The sequence below is a fragment of the Cervus canadensis genome, chromosome 18, assembly GCF_019320065.1.
Source record: "Cervus canadensis isolate Bull #8, Minnesota chromosome 18, ASM1932006v1, whole genome shotgun sequence".
Taxonomy (NCBI): Eukaryota; Metazoa; Chordata; class Mammalia; order Artiodactyla; family Cervidae; genus Cervus; species Cervus canadensis.
This window is the reverse complement of record NC_057403.1, coordinates 15,474,312-15,495,369: the sequence shown is the minus strand read 5'-3', so window position 1 is coordinate 15,495,369 and position 21,058 is coordinate 15,474,312. Positions and strand designations below refer to the sequence as shown.

Sequence of the window (21,058 nt, the reverse complement as noted above, 5' to 3'; positions counted from 1 at the left end):
AGGTCGCTGGGGCCCAGGGATGGCTGAGGTCTCTGAGAGGAAGCGTGGCCCAGGCCACTGACCCACTCTCAGCAGTCACCCCTCTGTCTCTCCACAGACCCAGTGGCACGGCCCTCCCTCCAAGCCAGCAACACCACAGTCGCAGAACATGAGGGTCCCGTGGTCCTGACCTGCCTCACAGATGAGACTGGGGTCTCCATACGCTGGTTTTTCAAAGGCCAGAGTCTCCTCCTCACAAGGGTGATGACACTGTCCCTGGACAATAGCACCCTCACCATAGACCCTGTCAGCAGAAAAGACACCGGGGATTATCAGTGTGAGGTCTCCAACAGGGGCAACTCCAGCAAAAGTGACCCCCTCAGGCTGCATGTGAAATGTAAGTGACCATTTGCCTTATACTATATCTTTCTCTGTGGATTATCCTAACAATCGTGTGGAAAATGGAGAGAGGTCACAGTGGGCAGAATATCAAACGAGACCACTACAGGGCTTCCGAGGTGGCTCAGTGGTAAAGAATCCTCCTGCAATGCAGGAGACGAAGGTTTGATCCCTGGGTTGGGAAGCTCCCCTGGAGGAGGAAATGGCAAGCCACTCCAGTATTCTTGCTTGGGAAATCCCATGGACAGAGGAGCCTGGCGGACTACAGTCCATAGGGTTGCAAAGGGTCAGACACAACTGAGCAACTGAATACACGCACACAGTAAACAGGTGGCAGAATGAGTAAGAGCTCAATCTCTGAATCAAATACAGTTTCTTCTCCTGGGTTTAGCATTTTAGTGTAACTTTCACAAGATTCGTTGTTGTTGTTTTTTGCTGTTACCATTTTTTTAATGTGAAGAATACATAAAATATATAATTTTAGCCATTTTTAAGACTGCAGGTCAGTAGCATTAAGTACATTCACATTGCCACTATCCATTTAGAACTTTTTCATCTTATTAAAAACTCTGTACCCCTTAAACAATAACTTCTAGAAGTCCCCCACCTCAAACCCTGGCAAACACCATTCTACTTTCTTTGTCTCTATGAATTTGATTATGATAGTCATTTTGTGTAAGTGGAATCATGTTATAGTTCAGTCGCTCAGTCGTGTCCAGCTCTTTGCAACCCCGTGGACTGTAGCACACCGGGCTTCCCTGTCCTTCACCATCTCCCAGAGATAGCTTAAACTCATGTCCATTGAGTTCGATGATGCCATCCAACCATTTCGTCCTCTGTCACCCCCTTCTCCTCCTGCCCTCCTCCCAGCATCAGGGTCTTTTCCAATGAGTTGGCTCTTTGCATCAGATGGCCAAAGTAGTGGAATCATATAACATTATAATTATCCCTTTGGGTCTGATTTATTTCACTTATTAGCATTATGTCTTCAAGGTCCCATCCATATTATAGCGTATGTCTGAATTTCATTCCTTTGAAAGGCTGAAGTATATTCCCTTGTATCTATACACAACATTTGATAATTCATAAGTTGATTGTCTTTTAAATTGTTTCCACCTTTTGTGAATATGCTACCATCAACATGGGTGTCTAAGTATCTGTTCAATCACTGCTTTCAATCTTTTTTATTATGGCTGCGCTGGGTCTTAATTGCATCATGTGGGCTCTTCATTCTGGTGTGCAGGCTTTCTTTAGTTGCAGTGTGATGGCTTCTCTTGCTGTGGCACATGGATTCTCCTGTTCTCGGGCTTAGTTGCTCCGAGGCATCTGGGACCTTAGTTCCCTGACCAAGGATTGAACCCATGTCCCCTGCATTAGAAGGTGGATTCTTAACCACTGGACCACTAGGGAAGTTCCTGCTTTCAATCTTTTGGGCACACAACCACCAGTGGAATCACTGGATCAAATGGCAATTGTCCAACTGTTTGATGAACGGCCATGTAGTTTTCCACGGTGGTTATAGTGTTTTCCATTCTCACCCGCAATGCATAAAGGTTTGAATCTTTACACATCCTTGCAAACACTTCCTCTTTTCTGTTTGCTGTCTTTTCTTTTTTCCACAACCATTCTAAAGGGTGAGAAGTGATATCTCACTGTGGTTTTGATTTGCATTCCCCTAATTACTGGTGATGTTGAGCATCTTTTCATCTGCTTTTTGGCCATTTGCCTCTTTTTTTAAAAAGAATGATTGGAGTATATTTTAAAATGTTGTGTCACTTTCAGGTGTATAGTAAAGTGATTCAGTTACACGTATATGTATATACATTCTTTTCCAGACTCTTTAGCCATATAGATTATTACAGAATGTTGAGTAGAGCTCCCCATGCTATACAGTAGGTCCCTGTTGGTTATCTATTTTATATATAGTAGTATGTACATGTTGACCCCATGCTCCTCACTTATTCCCACACACACACATTTCCCCTTTGGTAACCATAGGTTTGTCTTCTAAATATGTTGAGTCTGTTTGAGCTTTGTCAATAAGTTCATTTGTATCCCTTTTTAAAATAGATTCCACTTATGAGTGATAGCATATGATATTTGTCTTTCTCTGTCCAACTTGGTTCACTTAGTATGAGACTCTCTAGGTCCATCCATGTTTTTGCAAATGGGACTATTTCATTCTCCTAATATCTGAGTAATATTCCATGGTACATATATGTACCACATCTTCTTTATCCATTCCTCTTGTTTACATCTTCTTTAATTTCTTTCAGTAGTACTTATTTCTAATTCCTAAATGTATAAATCTTTCACCTTCCTTGTTAATTCCTAAGTAGTTTGTTCTTTTGATATTATTTTTCATATCAAAATAGAATAAAATTTTCTTAACTTCCTTTTTGAATATTTTATTGTATATAAGAGCAACTTATCTTTACATGTTGATTTAGTATCCTTCAACTTTGATGAATTGTTTATTAGTTCTAACAGTTTTCTGGGAAATCTTTATCATTTTCTACATATAAGGTCATGTCAACTGCAAACAGAAATAATTTTATTCTTCTTTTGCAATTTGGATGTCTTTTATTTCTTTTTTTTGCCTAATCCCTCTGGCTAGTATGTCCAATACTATTTTGAATAGAGTTCGAAACCGCAGGCATTGTTGTCATGCTCCTGATCTCAGAAAATAAATGTTCACTCTTTCACCACTTAGGATGATGTTAGCTGTGGGATTTTTATATATGGCCTTTATTATGTTGAGGTGGTTTCCTTTATTTCCTAGTTTTGAGTGTTTTATCCTGAAAGGTTAGTGGGTTTTTTTCAAATGGTTTTATTTATTTAACCTCCTTACTTTATATGTCTGTTCATATATTCTATTTCTTTATGATTACATCTTGGTAGCTCTCATGTATCCAGGAATTTGTCCATTTCATAGAAGTTATCCAATTTGTTGGCATAGGATTATTCCTAGTACTCTTATACTTTGTATTATTTTTGTAGAATTAGTAGTAATGATTCCACATTCATTTCTGATTTTTATAATTTGAATCCTCTCTTTTTTTCTTAGTCAGTCTAATTAAAGATTTGTCAATTTTGTTAATCTTTTTGAAGAACACAATACTGGTTTGATTGATTCTATCTACTGCTTCTCCATCCTCTAATTTCTTTATCTCCATTCTAATTATTATTATTTCCTTCCTTCTGCTAGCTTTGGGTTTAGCTTTTTTTCTTGTCCCTCAAGTTGTAAATTTAGGTTGTTGATTTAAGATCCTTCTTTTAATATAAGCATTTACAATTATAAATTCTTGCACAAGATTCTTCACTTCTCTGAGCCTCAGAGTCCTCAAGGGAAAACTGTAATAAAAGAACCTTCTTTATGGCATTTTTTCACAGATTTGATGTAATATTCAACTAAACCCTTAGCAAAATACCCACACGGGGAACATTTTCCAAACAATTTAGCTGCTATAATTATTACTATTATCATTGTTGTTGCTGCTGTTTAGTTACTCAGTCCTGTCCAACTCTTTGAGGCCCCATGGACTATAGCTCGCCAGGCTCCACTGCCCATGGGATTTCCCAGGCAAGAAGATGGGAGTGGGTTGCCATTTCCTTCTCCAGGGGACCTTCTCGACTTCATTAGGCTGTATACAGTCAGGTGTTCCTAGGACGACTTGACTCTCGATCCACATCTCATTAGCCATATGACTTTAGGGTTCCACCATTGTAAACCTCAGATTTTCCATCTATAAAATGGAAATAATGTCTATCTGACTGGGTTATTATATGAAGTAAATGAGATATTTGGCAAATATATAGCACAGAGCCTGGCACAGGGTATATACATCATAGGCTCACATTGGCACTGATTTTCAGTCTTGAGTTGAACGGTGAGGACCACTGAAGTAAAAAAGAAGAAACAGACAAAAGGTGTTATATATTTGGGGAGGGAAAGCACAAAGATCCACAGGAACATGTTACTTCCTAAATATGGAAGAGAGGAAACAGGGGGGTTGAGTACAAGGTTTCATGTCTAGTATGATAGTTTTCATTCCGTGAGATGCAGCCAGGAAGGGATTAGACATCTAAGACATTCCTTGCAGAAAATGCCTGTGAAGGAAAGTGAGGCAGGAGTGGGAGGAGCCTGGGAGGGTCCTCAGAGCAGGATGCACATTGGGTCCCTAGGAAGGAGGAAGTTTCAGGCTGCAGTGCAGTTCTAAGAGAATATCTGCAAAGCTGGCAAGGAGCCCTTGAATTAAAAGTCACCCATCACACAAAAAAATTCCTGTCTCACAGAATTGGGATTGATTTCATATTCCTGCTGGAAACCTGTGTGAAGGGTGGTCTCTGTGAAAAGGGGTAGTGAATTCACAGGGCCTTCCATCATTTAAGTGCCAACCATAAGACACCTCCAATGGCTCAGATGGTAAAGAGTCGGCCAGCAATGCAAGAGACCGGGTTCGATCCCTTGGTCAGAAAGATCCGCGGGTCAGGAAGATCCCCAAGAGAAAGAAATGTCAACCCACTCCAGTATTATTGCCTGGGAAATCCCATGGACAGAGGAGCCTGGCAGGCTACAGTCCTTGGGGTCACAATGAGTCAGACGTGACTCAGGAACTCACACTTCTGTAAGACACCTAACAGGTGCATATTCATGGCAGCCATACCTGGTACCCAGGTAAAGATGTAACTATGAAAAGATGGGAAGTGATAACATACAAAAATAACCATCATCAGTCCTTCTTACATTTCCAAAGACCTCAAGCATATGAGTGCAGAAAAGCCCAGGTTGGAATTGAGGAATGTGGTCACCAACCTAGAAATACAATAGGAGAGGAAAAATTCGCAAGGATACAGGCGGTTACTCACCTCACAGCAACCTTCCACAGAAAGTTTATACCTTGGAGGAACAAGCAGAGACTACTTATTTCATATTGAGTCATTTCCTGAGCCCCTCCCACAGTACAATGATGTCGCCTTCATTCATTCTTCTCTTCTCTTTCCACAACAGATAAGCGACACCCAAAAGTTCCTCAGACCTCTCAGCTGGTGCCTTTGTCGGCATCGTGATTGGAGCTGTGGCTGGGGTGGCTGCTCTGATAGCAGCCCTGATGTATTTTCTGTACATCAGAGAAACTAGACGGTATGCCAGCTTTCCTCTTGTTCCTCTTTCTTCGAGGCTGACTGCCCTGCTCGGGAGAGGAAAGGAGACTTCATCTCTGTCTCTGGCCTAGATCTTCTCCTCAGTCTTCCTGTGCTTCTCGGCACTGATTCTTATGGGTCTCCTCTTCCCTGGTCTTCATGTTTCCTGTAACCCCCTGTCTCTTGGACATGGCTATTCCTACCTCCATCTGGTTTAGAGGGGGCAGCGCCAATTGTGTTCCTGTGTCCCAGGCAGGGAAACCAAGGTCCAAGAAGGAAAACCAATGAGTACATGAAAGGAGGAGCAGGAGGAAGGGAGACCTGTGCTCTGTCGACCACAAGAGCAGGAGGAGGGAGGGACAGGACTGGAAGAGAACCTAAGAAAAGCAGGAACAACCCAAGCCCTCCTGGGCAATAAAGAAAGTGAGAAATAACCAGCATCTACCTACAAAAGTGGAAAGATGTCCTGGTAGAAATAGAAGCAGTTGAGATGAATGGCCATAAATGTTCTGAAGAGCCAGTAAACCAGAGAGGAGTAAACATGAGAGGGGGTAATGGGTAGATTGAAGACGGAGGTCCTAGGAAGGAAGAGGACCAGCCAAGGTGAAAATGAACATGGAGGAGCCCCACGGAATCAAGCCAACACTGTGCTTCCTAATTCAAGGAGCAGAGACCCTGTGCCTGGGAATAGTAGTCACTGTGTCTGATATTTATTTAGGGCAACTGACCAGTGCGATCTCATAGGGCATAAATCCTCAGATCACAACCACAGTAATTAGAGCCACTCACCCAGTGAGACCTGGTTTGTTCCACCAAGTGCCCTGACTGACCAGGGAATCCCTACCTTCTGAAATATGAGAGGTGATCTCAGTCCCCACCATCAGTTTGGAACAGGTCCTCACACCCTTCCTAGTCATGGAACAGTCCCCAGAGACATGGCCCCTCTGAAGCCACACAAGCCAGGCAGCCGTGAGATGGCCGAGCTTGGAGGAGCCCTTTCCTCATCCTATCTCCTTCCCCCTCCTGCCTCTGTTAAGGATGCGGACATCTCCTATGGTGAGACTTTCCCTGCCTCTGGTGCTCTGGGTGCTGTGGGCCTCAGCCCACCTGCCTCTGGAGCCTGCTGCCTAGACACACACCTGTGAGACACACATGGGCAAAACTCAGGCCTTGTGAACTGGTAGAAATCTTCAGAAGTGCACTGAGGCCTCCCCTCAAGACCCCCACCCCGCCCCACCACCACCTCGGTCTAATGTACTGGGGTCTGGACCACAGACTGAGGGAAGAGAAATCCTTAAGTCTTAATCATGGGCCCCCACCCTCCCACCACCTGCCACCTCCTTCAGCTAGAAGTCATATCAGCTTTAGGAACAGTCCTTTCTGAGGCCATAAGGCAACTCTGCATTTTCATGGGTTGATGACTCTCCTTTGTTTCCCCAGGTCAACTCACTCTGACAGTTCACCTGAAAAGGTAAGCACAGCCAGCTTCACTGGCTCCTTTTCTCATGGAAATATCTCTGTGTAGAATGGGTTAGTCTTGTAGACACAAATGGGAAATCAAGTTTGGGTCAGAGTTTCTCACTGCAGCAACAAAGAAGCATAACTCCCAAGAGTCCACCTCACTGGACTTGATGACAGCTGGGACCATGGACAAGTAACTTAACCTCATAGGGCCTCAGCTGAGTCCTCTGAAAAATGGGTGTGCTGCCTACTTCACAGAGGACATCAAGGAATTAAATGACATAACAAAGGTAAAGCACTCAGCACAGTGGCCAGAGCAAGAAAGGCACTAGATCATTCTCCCTCTTCTGCCTCCAGGCTGACTCTGCTGTTACTCACAAATGATAATTTCCAGTGTTATAGACCTGAGGTCTTGATTCCTTTCCCTTCTAATACTTTTACTGAATTTTCCTCATCTTAATCTTCAACAGAATACACATATAAACTGAAAAATGCTTCAATCATAAGTATTGGGTTGACCCAAGTTTGTTTGAGTTTTTCCGTGGGATCTTATGGAAAAATCTGAATGAGCTTTCTGACCATCCTAATAATTTTAACAGTGTGTAAGTTTCCACAAGTTGTTCATATCTGTATAAACAGTACCCAATCATTTTAAAAAAATCAACCCCCCTCAACACACACAGACACACACACACAGACACACACACACACACACACACACACACAAAATGCTCCACTTACTTCCCTCTGAATAGTAAAGACTATCTTCACTTCTAATGCATGGGATTACTTTTACTTGATTATGTGCTTATATAACGAAACACACAGTGTACATGGGTCTGGCTTCTTTCATTCAAAATTGTTTTGCAAGATTCTTTCATATGGTTGTGTGCCTTTATTGTCTATTTATTCATATTGCTGTGCCATCATATTCCATTGTAGAATTCGATAATCATCCATAATGTTCTAATGATTATTCAATAGGATGTTACTAAGCAGAGAAAATAGGTAATAAAAGCCTTTCTCTGAAGCTAAAAGTTTCAAAGTGGTAAGAGCATGGGTGCTGTCTCACCCTGGACAAGGGGAGGGTCTGGCCTATGATGCTGATTTAACTGACTGCTGCTCATGCCTTTCAGGTTAATGAAGTTAAATATTCCTCCCTGAACTTCAATGCCCAGGAATTAAACAAAAAAGCAACTTCAGCCTCCCCGTCGTCAACAGATACAGAAACCATTCAGAAGTGAAAAAACAGTAATGGAACCTGTCCTGCTTGTTGCACTCTTGACTTATTCCAAGCTTCTCACCCCCATCCCCAGGAGATCCCTCTGCCCTCAGGGAAAATGAGGAGAGAGTCTTCCCCCAGCTCCTTCCACCCCTAATGAGGCTCCTCCAGGCTGCCTGGTCACAGCCCCTTCCTTCAGTGTCAGTGGATGAAAAGGCACATCCACGAGGAGATCTGTAGGAAACCAAAACTTCCTCGTCATTGAAATCTAGCAAAGCAGACCCTGGGAGAAAGTTGCCAGAAGCTCTGCCTCTCCCCATTTGCTGACCTAGACCAGTTGTAAACTTGTGTATTCAGAACACATTCATTCCTTCCCACCTCAGTCCTATTGGAGTCTAACATGAATTTGCCATAACCTGGAGAATTATTTCTTATCCACTGAAATGCCTGTGCCAGAAAAGAAGAGCAAGGAGAAGGAAAACGAAGAGCTTCTGCACTCTGAAGCCCAGTGTGAACCCACCATTCACAGGAAGACACATACATGACCAGCTCTGAGCTGGGAAGTTCTACACCTTTGTCCGCTTTCAGGGTTGTCTACCTGCAGGATCAGGGACTAAACAACTTACTACTTGGCTAGAATACCATCTAAACCTTTGAAAGCATGCCTTCAGAGAACCCACTAGAAGCAACTTGAAAACAACTTCTCAGCGTTCATAAGTGTATCTTCATGGAAACTGCAGAAACAAACAAACAAAAAAACCGCACATAATTTTTAATAATACTGTGGGCTTTATTCAAGGCAATGACTGGAGATTGAGGGGTCATCAGTTTATGGGGCAGTCAGCTCTTACCAGATGCAATCTGCTGGGATTGGGGAAAGGACTCAGAAAGTCACCCTGCAGAGATTATTGAAATAATGGTCAAAGAATGTACAATTTGGGGGTATTGGTTGTTTTTTCCCTTCCTTCTGAGACATTCTGCCATTTTAATTTTTGTAACTGCTTGTTTATGTGAAAGGGGTTCTGTTTAATTTGCTGCATAAGCCAATCTGACCACTTCAGGGGGAAAGACCTACCAAAGCCCCTCATGTCCCTCTGGCCATGAGCTCCCTAAGCCTTTTGTGTCAGGGGCTCCGCACAGAAAATAAGAAGTAGCAGTTGTCTACCTCCATGGCCAGAAATGGGTCTCACTCCATTTCTAGGCATCTCAGGCCAGTCATCAACCCCCTTCTCTTCCGTGTTCCCGCCTGTGCCTGTTCTGTCCGTCTGCCCCGCTTACCTTCTCAGGACGCCTTTTTGAGAAGCAGGAGCGCCCTGAAGGGAACACGGCCCCTTGCGCTGTTAGCATTGTTTACAGCCCAGGAAGCCGCACTGGTGCGCACGCTCCTTAGGACACAAGGTGCAGATTATGACTCAGCCCTGGGTTTCTTGAAGAGCCTCTGGAATTCTTCTCCCATGGGGTGCACGGGACCCAATGTGTCGGCACAGAAAGGGAGGACGGGAGGAGGAGAGGCTCACCTGCTTCCCACCAGCCTTCTGCACAGACGGGGCCTCCTTGGGCTGCTGAGAGAAAGGCTTTATTCCACCTTCATGACGGACCTCCTGCTGTGTGGTACTGGCCCCACAGAAAGGGGTCGCTGGGAGTGCTCTGTACTCAGGTACCTCTTTCAGGGTTTTCTCACCCTGATACAGACTGTGTACACCTCCCCTCATGCAAGCATTTCTGCATAATTTAATTTTGCCTGGCTGAGGCCACTTCTGAATGATTTGTAAAAATTGCTCTATATTTATAATAAATATTGTGTATCAGATATCAACATGCTGCCTCACAGTTTGTACTGCTTTCTACATTGCCTTCCTTACAGGCAGAAGAAACAGAAATTGCTCAACAGGGAGACAGAGTGAGCCTGTTTCTAAGTCCAGGGGTATTGGATCCTGGGATCCGAGAGCTCAATCAATTCATGTGCACACCTGCTGACAAAGTGCGTCCACCTAGAGCCACAGGTCACTGCTTCAACCTGCCTGGAAGGACCTGCCTGTCTTCCTCTGGGAGAGAAGGAGAGAAGATGATTTCATGAGTAAAAGGTCTGCTGGGCTCTTCACTAGGGACACACAGCACTGCCCACGCAGATGGCTCCAGTGCATCCCATGCCTGATCCAGCGTTCACTCCCACAGTCTCCATGGGCTCAGGTGTGTAGACATCTCTCCAGCACGCCCCGCCTCCTTGTTCCCTGTCCCTTTTTCTGCCCCTCAGAGAGTCAGAGCTCTTCCAACAAGGATAACCTTCCTTTATTAATTCCACCAAGAATTAGCCTGTCATCTCATTTCCTTCACTTCCAAGCAATTGGAACATGTGCTGTCTTTCCCCTCCTCAGCCCCTGATTTCCCCTGGCCCTCTGCTGTGGTACCTCCTTCCCAAGACCGCTGGAAGCAGCACTAAAATCAGTACCCAGGGGACTTCCCTGGTGGTAAAGAATCCATCTTCCACGGCAGGGGCCACTGGTTGATTCCCTGGTCCAAGAAGATCCCACATGCCTTGGAGCAACTAAGTCCATCCGCCACAACTACTGAGCCTGTGCTCTGCAACAAGAGAAGCCACTGCAGTGAGAAGCCCACCCACCACAACTAGAGAGAGAGCCCTTACTCTCCGCAACTAGAGAAAAGCCTGTGAAGCAATGAAGATCGGCCAAACATAAAATAAATAAACAAATACTTTATTTTTTTAATTGGCAGTAGTAATTGATGGCCTTTGACTTCCCAAGTGGTGCCAGTGGTATAAAGAACCCAACCACCAATGCAGGACATGTAAGACACAAGGGTTCGATCCCTGGGTTGGGAAAATCCCCTGAAGGAGGGCATGGCAACCCACTCCAGTGTTCTTGCCTGGAGAATCCCATGGACAGAGGAGCCTAGTGGGCTAACATTTAGAGGGTCCCAAAGAGTCGGACACTACTGAAGCTACTTAGCACACATGCAATCAATGGTGTGAGAATTCACCCCTAAAAATTAGCTTTCATCACCTGGAAATAGTCAGGTCAACCCATTCATGTGGGACCACCGACAGGGCTTTACGGCTGAAGGCCCTCATTTGTTCTTATTTTGCTTGAGGGAATGGGCTCGCAGCAGAAATTCACCTGTAACTCTGAGTTCACTCTGTCCTGGGGGCTCAGGGCTACACAGAAAATATTATACCTAAATTATCCTAACCTCCATCACTGTTTCCTGGGAGAGAGAAGTTCTGCTGGCAGTACTTGGTGGGTAGGATATTAACAGGAAAGGATGACATTCACAGGAATCTTTACCCTGGAACTCTCCCTGGTGGTCCAGTGGCTAAGACTCCTTCCTCCCAGTGCAGCGGACCTGGGTTCCAACCATAGTCACGGAATTAAATCCCTCATGCCGCAGCTAAGAGTTCCAGTGCTGCAGCTAAAGATCTTGAAAGCCGCAGTGAAGATGGAAGATCCTGGTGCTGCACCTAAGACTCGGCACAGCCACATTAAATAAGTAAATTTCTAAGAGTAGAATAGTACAGGAGAGCTTTAAAAAAGAAAAAAAAAAAAAGCCCTTGTCCAACCAAGATGGCTCTGGGTGTGCTCATGCTACCCTGAGGACCAAGGGATCACGGATAGCGCTCCAACTTTATTCCTCTGCAAATGCAGGAAGGGACACGGAAAATGGGGCTGGCTGATGTCCACACAAATATGAGCAGGAAGAAGCAACCACAGGTGGTAGACATGTCATGAACAGTTGCTCCTTGTTCCCTTCCAGTGCCCTGAGCCCTCCTGGCCTCTTCAGTCCAGGCTCTGGGGGAAAAAGACACCATGTGCGTCTGTGCATGCATACTGAGTTGCTTCAGTCATGTCCAGTTCTCTGAGACCCCATGGACTGTAGCCCACCAGGCTCCTCTGTCCATGGGAGTTCTCCAGGCCAGAATACTGAGTGAGTTGCTATGCCCTCCTCCAGGGGATCTTCCCCACACAGGAATCGAACTCGCATCTCTTACGTCTCCTGCATTAGCACATGGGTTCTTTACCATGAGCGTCACCTGGGAACCCCAAAAGATCCCACAGAACACACCAATCTTCAGAAAAGCTACCATCTCTTTCGTCTGACCTTTCCCCAAGAGCTTCCTCTCCACTGCTCCTTGCTGTCTCATTTCCACATGTTCTGTCCCCTTATCACGCTTGGTCCATCGGGACTTGCTGGTGCCTCCCTGTATCTGCCTACGAGTCCCTGCATGGGATGGCCTCTTCCCCTTTCCCGGTAAACCTTCTCCTTCCCCTCTTACAGCCAGACCTATTGCCCTCTGCCACAGTTCATCCCACCCTCCGCAGGTGAACCCCAGAGTCCCCCTCTGAAGCACCCCCCTCCCGGCCCTCTCCTCCTTCGTCTGGAACTACGTGCTCAGGACTGGTTCTGTGCTCCCATCATGTGTCTTGTGGATCCCTAAGTACCTGACATGCAGGCAGGATGGGTCTAGCTGGGCTTGTCAGTGGTGCCGTGACGCCTTCGCGAGGAATTGGCACTGAAAGTGCTCATAGTAGGAATAAAGGAAAGAACGATGGTAGATGGGTGGACTCCTGCCTCGGCCCCTGTATAATTACTATGGGAGTGCTTGGGGAGTCAAGAAATGCACATTCACGTACATGCCCAGCGGTGTTTTGGCGCCACCTTGTCACAAGGTAAGGGGTAGGATCCTCTCCTAAATTTTTTGTTTTTGAGATAAAACTCACTTAAGCTGACATTCACCATTCTAACCCTTTTGAAGTGTGGGACCAAGGGAATGTGGCCCATCCCGTCCCCCCAGAGTGCTACTGGGCGGCAGGCATCCTGCGCTGACTGCCCAGCGGGCAGGTCAGAGCCCATCTTGGCCCAGGAGTTGGTGTCCAGAGCACTATCTGAGCCAGAAGGTGACATCAGGACACATAAAGGTGTCTCCCACACCACACCCCACCCCCACTGTGGGAACTGCTAGACTCACTCTGTCCGTAAGTGTCCTCAAGGACCCTGGGAGGGGGGGCTTCCCCGGTGGCTCAGCAGTAAGGAATCCCCCTGCCGTGCAGGAGACACAGGAGATGGGGCTTCGATCCCTGGGTCAGGAAGATCCCCTGGAGAATGAAATGGCAACCCACTCCAGCCTTCTTGCCTGGGAAACCCCATGCACAGAGGCGCCTGGGGGCCACGGTGCACGGGGTCACAGAGAGACAGACAGGACTGCAGTGATGGTGAAGCAGCAGCACCATGAGCCTGGTGCGCTCCGTCATGTCCGGTTCTCTGTGACCCCGTGGCTGGAGCCCACCGTGGAATTTCCCAGGCGTGGACACAGAATGATTTGGGGAGGAGAGTAACCACCATCCTTAGACAAAACGATAGATGCACCTTTGCTTTAAAATGATCCTGGCCTTCCCTGGTGGCTCAGTAGTGAAAAATCCACCTGCCATTGCAGGAGACATGGGTTTGATCCCTGATCGGGAAAGACCCCACATGCCGCGGGGCAACCAGGCATGCGCTCCCCAGCTATCGAGCCTGTGCTCTGGAGCCCGGAAGTCACACCTACTGAGCCCACGTGCCCCGGAGCCCATGGTCTGCAACAAGAGGAGCCACTGCAGTGAGATGCCCGAGCACCACAACTAGGGAAAGACCTGAGCAACAAAGACCCAGCACAGCCAAAACTGAACAGACAAATAAAACATACTTGGTTTAAAACACACACACACAAGACCTCATGACTTAGGCTATTGCTGAGGAAAACAGACACCCCAGAGGGGGGACCCTCCAGACTGAATGTGTCATGGCTGAGCAGAGGTACGAGATCATCTCCTGACCTGGCTTATTCCCCTCAGTTATTCCAGGAGCACCTGGGACTCTGTGTGAGATATTCTCTCCCCTCTCTTGGGCTCCTCTGGGGCTTCTGGGTTGAGCCCCTGAAGGCCTTCTCAGAGAAAAATGCCTCTGAGTTTTCCCACTCAGCTCACTAGGTTACTGCTAAGTTTTCCACCTATCTATGTTTATCTTGATGGAAACACAAGGAGGTCTCTGCACCAGAGAAGAGACCATTTACTCAGAGACAGGGACCCAAAGACTTAGATTGGAATGCTGTATGGATTTATCATTTGAGATCTTCTCACCAATACCCTGGAGAGTTCAGAGCACACAGCTTTCACCACGACAGTGAGATATGATTTTGTAAGGAAGCCCCAGCAGCCTTGAAGAGCTAGCTCTGCGATGACTCTTCTCTGGACCTCAGAAATTACAGTGGGAACCTCTGCCACAGAAGTGGGAAACCTCAATGCAATGGGGGTAACTGGCTCGAGAGGCAGCAGGTCTAAGAGGCGTTTGTTGTTCAGTTGCTAAGTCGTGTCCAAGTCTTGGTGACCCCATGGACTGACACACCTGGCTCCTCTGTCCAACACTATTTCCCAGAGTTCACTCAAATTCATGTCTCTTGAGCCAGTACTTAATCACCAAAGGGAAGGTGGGCTGTGCTCACCATAATGGACAGTAGAGTCAATGCTGCCACCAGAAGAGTCTGACTCAACAGAGAACAAAGGCACTTGGCTAACTGAAATGAAAGAAACAGGAAGTCTAACAAATTCTTACTTGACCCGTATACATGAAAGACCTCTAAATCAAGTGAACAAAAGGCAAATAAAATCAAGAAAAAAAAGAGTCACATCCCTCACTCAATTCCTAGCTTAAAGACCCAGAATCCTTGGGGTGTATGTACCTTTTTCAACACTGCTTACAATAGCCAGGACATGGAAGCCACCTCAGTGGCCATCAACAGCAGAATGGATAAAGAAGATGTGGTACATATATACGATGGAATATTCTTGTTGTTTAGTCACTAAGTCATGTCTGACTCTTTTCCTCATGCCTTGTCTTCTTGTCCCCATACCTCTTTGCATCTGGCTGTTCCCAAGTTATGCGTGCGTGCATGCAAAGTCCCTTCAGTCGGGTCTGACTCTGTGACCCTATGGACTGTGGCCCGCTGGGCTCCTCTGTCCTTGGGATTCTCCAGGCAAGAATATTGGGATGGGTTGCCATGCCCTCCTCCAGGGGATCTTCCTGACCCAGGGATCAAACCTGTGTCTCTTAATGTCTCCTGTATTGGCAGGTGGGTTCTTTACCACTAGCGCCACCTAGAAAGCCTGTTCCTGACTTGTATCTTTGAATAATAATCCCAGGACTTCCCTCGTGGTCCAGTGGTTAAGAATCCACCTGCCAAGGCAGGGGACATGAGTTCAATCCCTGGTATGAGAAGATCCCCCATGCCTCAGAGCAATTAGACCTGTGGCCTCAAGGACCGAAGGCCGAGGGCCTGGAGCCTGTACTCCGCAACAAGAGAAGCCGCCACAAGGAGAAGCCCGCGCACCACAACTAGAGGAAGGCCGTGCACAGCAACAGAGACCCAGCGCAGCCAAAACTTAATTAACAAAGAAGTAGTAGCCCAAGTACCATCGATCGCTCTCTTGTTACATGGCCTCTCTCTCTGAGCCACACCTGTGGCCCCATGGAGAATTCCCACTGATCAATCAATGGCAAAAGAGAAAACTTGGGGCTAGTTTACAGGGAGTTCTGCTTGATGTGCAGACACCACGTGAAAGGGAAAAACTGCAGCACGACAGACCCTTTCTGAAACCTCCCTGAAAGCCAGAGCAAAGAGAAATCCTCTGGGGGGGGGGGCGGGGGCAGGGGAAGGAACTTCAGACAAGGCACCTGACTGTCCATTTCACCTGGAAGGAGGACTGGCCAGAGGTGTGACTATACAGTGATTCACGGGCTGTGGCCAATGGCTTGGCTGGGCCGTCAGGGATTTGGTTAAGAACATGACTAGAAAATTGGTGTCAAGGAGATCTGGGACAGAAATATATGGATAAACCTCTCTAAATTCTCACCGTTCACCTCAGCAGGAGATTTAAATAATCAAGTGGATAGAATGACCTGTTCTGTGGACACCTGTCAGCCTCCTTTTTTTTTTTTTTTTAACATTTATTTACTTATTTTTGGCTGCGCTGGGTCTGCACTGCTGTGTGTGGGCTTTCTCTAGTTGCAGTGAGTGGGGGCTCCTCTTCACTGCAGTGGCTTCTCTTGTTGAAGAGCACAAGCTCTAGGGTGCTAGGTCCTCAGTAGTTGCAGCCCGTGGGCTCTGGGCCCAGGGTCAGTAGTTGTGGCACATGGGCTTAGTTGCCCCAGACCAGGGATTGAACCCACATCCCCTGCGCTGCCAGGCAGATTTTCAACAGCAGGACCACCAGGGAAGCCCCAGTCAGCCTCTTTCCCCAGCTACCCCTGCCTTCAACTGGTGGGCTCACGAATGTAGTGGCCATGGCAATGAGGATGCAAGTCATACGTGGACTCAGCAACACAGACTTCCACTCACAAGGCTGACCTGGCTACAGCCACCGCTTAGGGTCCAGTCTGTCAGCCCCGAGACCCGCCGGGCCTCAGGTAGGGCACTGCTCCCCAGGGTGATCAGTCAGTTACCTGGTGGCAGGCTGATTACAGTGAACCTTCTCCGTGATAAAAGGGCAGCCTTTTGTTCTTACTGGGACAGGCAGGTACTCTGGATGCAGATCTGCCTTCTCTGCAAGCAAATGTCTCTGCCCAGACTACCATCCATGGCTGCCTTGGTGGTCCAGAGGTTGGGAATCCACCCACCAATGCAGGAGACCCGGGTTTGATCCCTGGGTCGGGAGGATCCCACCCGCCTCACAGCAACTAAGCTCAGTGTTACAGCTACTGAGCCCGAGAGCCACAGCTACGGAAGCCCGCGTGCCCTGGAGCCTCTGCTCCGCAACCAGAGACGCCACCGCAATGTGCCCCGCACCGAAGGGTAGCCCCTGCTCACCGCAACGAGAGAAAACCTGAGTGCAGCCACAAAGACCCAGCGCGACCAAAAGTAGAAAATACACTATCATTTTTAATAATAATAAGGAAATTCAGGCAGGGAACTCCGCAACAAGAGAAGCCACCACAATGAGAAGCCCACGCTCCTCAACTAGAGAAAGGCCGAACACTGCAACAACTGCTGCTGCTGCTGCTGCTAAGTCACTTCAGTCGTGTCCGACTCTGTGCGACCCCATAGACGGTAGCCCACCAGGCTCCCCCATCCCTGGGATTCTCCAGGCAAGAATACTGGAGTGGGGTGCCATTGCCTTCTCCGACACGGCAACAAAGACCCTCGATAATCCATGAGGTTAGGCAGAACCGCGTGGTGTGGGGACTGCTGCATTTCCTGCCCTGTCCACCAGAGGGCAGCAGAGTTCCTCCACGGCCTCGAGTCTCCCCAAGGGTCTCAGACCTCCCTCAGCCCAGCAGTCAGACCCTCACCGGCGTCACCTCAGTCCACAGTCCTCCTCGCTCTCCACGCCCCCCACACTGGACTCCAGCACCTCCTCCATACAGCCAGGCGTGGGCCCACTTCACACCATTAGGAACTACTATTCCTTCAGGCCACACCCTGGAAGCTGTGGCCCCACTGGACCCCCAAGGAGAAAGAAGGAGGATCCCTCTCACCCGGCATTACTCACGCCCCCTTTCCAGCCCCTCAGTCCTTTTCTGGAGGCTTCTGATGGGAATAGAACACAACCTTCTCACAGCCTCTGAGAACCCTGGGAAGACCCTCAACGTGACAGTCACCTCTGACTCTGCGACCCCATGGTGTAGCCCGCCAGGCTCCTCTGTCCATCTGATTCTCCAGGCAGAATACTGGAGTGGGTTGCCATGCCCTCTCCAGACGATCGCCCCTACCCAGGGATTGAACCCTGGTCTCCTGATTGCAGGCGGATTCTTTACCAGCTGAGCCACCAGGGAAGTGTTACACCAGTGTTACAAAGGGAAATAATATCCTGCTTCGGAGATCCTGGGGTCTCTGTGTGGTGCTGGCAGACCCCAGACCAGAACACGGCCGAGGCGGCCACTGGGGGGAGGGCGGTGGCCTCTCAGTTGACTTGTCACCATCAGCCTTGCTATAGAAAATGTGCTCCACAGTCCAGTATGGTCAGCATGACCTGAGAGCTTGTTAGATGCAGACTCTCAGGTCCACCCCACCCCTGCTGAGTCAGGCTCTGCATTTTAACAGGATCTGCAGACCCTCCCTGTGCATCCACGTTGGGGAGAGGCTGCTCCGCCCCACATTCTGGAGTCTCAGCCAGGCTGGGCAAGCACGTGGCCTGTGTGGCTGCTGAAGCAGCTTTCCTAAGGTCCCTCTGGGGGGCTCAAAGTCTTCACGAAGTTCCACAGGTGGTTCCCATGCACCGTGAGGTCACTATCCCTATGACAAGAGATCCCGATGCACCTCCTCCACACCCCCCAGGCTCCTGCACTTCGGGGGAAAGCCAGAAGGAGAACATGAGGCTGGAGACTGTGGAAGCGGGGAGGCTGACTGCACCCCCCAACTGAGACCTACGGGGGAACGCCCAGAACAGGAGCCCCAGGGAGGTGCTCTCCCCACCAGTAGGGGAAACTGCCTATGTGCGTGTGTCTAGGGTGAGAAGTCAAGCTGCCAAAGGCAGAAACAGCATCGCTTCCCAGGCAAACGAAATATAACAGAAAGGGAAGAGGGAAGATGAGAGAAGGCAGTCAGGAATGAGAGAGGTGGGGAAGGTGAAGTCAACTGAGAGTGAGGCCCCAGCCCCGGTCCACGTGACTTAGCGACGTGACCTTGCTTGGGGGCCAAGCCAATCACAGAGCAGGAAGGAGAGCAGAGCTCACACAGCGACTGCAGTGCCTGTGAGCCTTTCTGGAGCAGAAGTTCTCCTCACAGACAGAGAGACAGCAGACAGCAGACACCATGGAGCCCCCCTCAGGCCCTGCCCGCAGAGGGTGGGTCCCCTGGAACAGGCTCCTGCTGGCAGGTGAGTGGGGACAATTTTCAGGGAGTGGGCAGAGACAGTTTTCAGGGAGAACAGGAGACTGGGTGGGATCACTGGGGGAGACGGGGCTCTGAGAGGGGACAGAGTGCTTCTGTTCAGACCTGAGGGCAGAGGACACGGGAGCAGGGAGGGTGAGGGGCTCAGCCACAGGAGACGCTCCATGAACCAGAACTGGTGAGGGGCAGGAAAACTTCAACTAGTGTAGCTTTTACAAGTTATTCTTCACTGAGCAGTAACTGTTGAAAACTGATGACAATAATAATAACTTATGTCTGGGTGTCACTACAGGAAAACACTTAACCGCGACACTAAACATTGTCCTTACCCAGCAGGGTTTCTCAGAAACTGACAAAACCAGGCTGTGAATTCCTGGGACCCCTCATTCCTTCATCCCCAGGTACAATGTCTGGAGCCTGGTCCTGGCACTGCGTTTCAAGCAGCATCAGACAAGCCCCTGCCCTCACAGAGCTTACACTCTGTGGGGAGGAAGACAGACAAGCAGAAAGATCTAGAATGTGCTGTCAGGCGCTGACAGGCGTCATGCAGGAAATGGAGCAGGGAGGGTCAGCAAATGAACACGGAGGGTCTTTAGAGCAGGTGGTCCGGGGGAAGGACATCTCCCAAGAGGCCCCTGAGTGTGAGCAGTTGTGTGAGGGCAGTGAGGGAGTGAGCCAGGGGAAAACTGGGGAAACAGAGGAAATACAGAGCCCAGAGGGGCCGAAGTGATGGGGGTCATACTACTAAGCTTGAACCACACACACACACACACACACACACACACACACTAAGGCTTGAGGCATGGAGAGACCAGCTTAGGACCCAGGGCACCATTTCCCCATCCCCCACACAGGTCAGAATATTAACTGATTTCTCTCTCTTCCCTCCTAGCCTCACTCTTAACTTTCTGGACACTGCCCACCACTACCCAGCTCACTATTGAAACCGTGCTACCCCTTGCTGCAGAAGGATCCAATGTTCTGCTACTTGCCCACAACGTGACAAGGAAAACTCTAGGCTATTCCTGGTACAGAGGAGAAAGGGTAGAAACCATCCAGCTAATTGCATCATATGGAGTAGCCACTAAAGTAAGTACCAAAGGGTCTGCACACAGTGGTCGGGAGACACTTTACTCCAGCGGAACCCTGCTGATCCAGAACATCACCCAGAAAGACACAGGATCCTACACCCTGCTCATTTTAAAGAATGATTTACAGACAGAAAGACAGACTGGACACCTCAACGTACACCGTGAGTGCTTCCTCTTACCTCAGGGTGTTGGGGTGGGAAGCAGTTGAATTTTGCTCTGACAGACCCTGATGGTGCCTCCATCTAGCCTCTACATTATGTCCCATGTTGGGGTTTGAACATTTAGTGCAGGACACACACAGTGGAGATGAACTCCAATGGGTCAGAATTCCACTCAGGGGATCTGGACCCTGCAAACACCGTGCAGAAAGAAGGACGGTCTGATGGGAGGGACTCAGCAGAGGGAGAGAACTCTCAGTCCAGCCCCCCTGGGCCCTCCCTGCAACCATGACCCCGAGGAAGACCCTGAGGACTCAGTAGGGGCCTGGCCTGAGGGGTCCTCACAGAGAAGCTCAGGCCCACGGGGAAGCCCCTCCCCAGACCCTGTCCCAGGGTCCCAGCTCCAGCGACCACGGAGAACCTGGGCCGCTGGTGGGTGTTGGCCTCCCATTGGGGGCTGACTCGGGCGGATGATTCCCAGCTCCCTGAGGCCAGGGTTTCTCAGTAGGTCACCGGCCAGGGCTCAGCCCCAAGAGCCGCGTCTGAGTAGGGGTGGAGTCCAGGCCTTCCCCTGAGACTCACCATGGACAGCAGGTTAGGCTGGGTTTTTGAATTTTTTTCAATTTAGGTATTTTTATTTACTTATTTGGCTGCACTGGGTCTTAGTTGTGGCATGTCAGATCTTCTGGTTGTGGCGCAAAAACACTTCGTTTCAGGATGTGGGATCTAGTTC

The 21,058-nt window shown here is 48.6% G+C and overlaps 2 protein-coding genes across 10 annotated transcripts in view; one reads left to right on the top strand and one right to left on the bottom strand.

Annotated features, from left to right (window-relative positions):
• Positions 1-21,058, bottom strand: part of LOC122420196 (carcinoembryonic antigen-related cell adhesion molecule 7-like) — a 320,198-nt gene that overhangs the window by 119,967 nt on the left and 179,173 nt on the right. The gene's annotated exons all lie outside the window — the stretch shown is intronic.
• Positions 1-21,058, top strand: part of LOC122420201 (carcinoembryonic antigen-related cell adhesion molecule 1-like) — a 108,133-nt gene that overhangs the window by 78,405 nt on the left and 8,670 nt on the right. The window contains exons 5-7 of one of the 6 annotated variants that reach the window (XR_006263219.1): positions 8,118-9,860; positions 10,068-10,393; positions 10,697-10,835. Coding sequence is in view for 3 of the 6 variants with exons in the window: in XM_043435073.1 (XP_043291008.1) it covers positions 98-376 (279 nt within the window). In the remaining 3 variants the exon portion in view is untranslated. Of the gene's footprint in view, positions 1-97; positions 377-5,389; positions 5,522-6,960; positions 6,992-8,117; positions 10,034-10,067; positions 10,922-21,058 lie in introns of those variants that run through there. The other 5 variants (XR_006263218.1, XM_043435072.1, XM_043435073.1 and 2 more) reach the window with 5 other exon arrangements.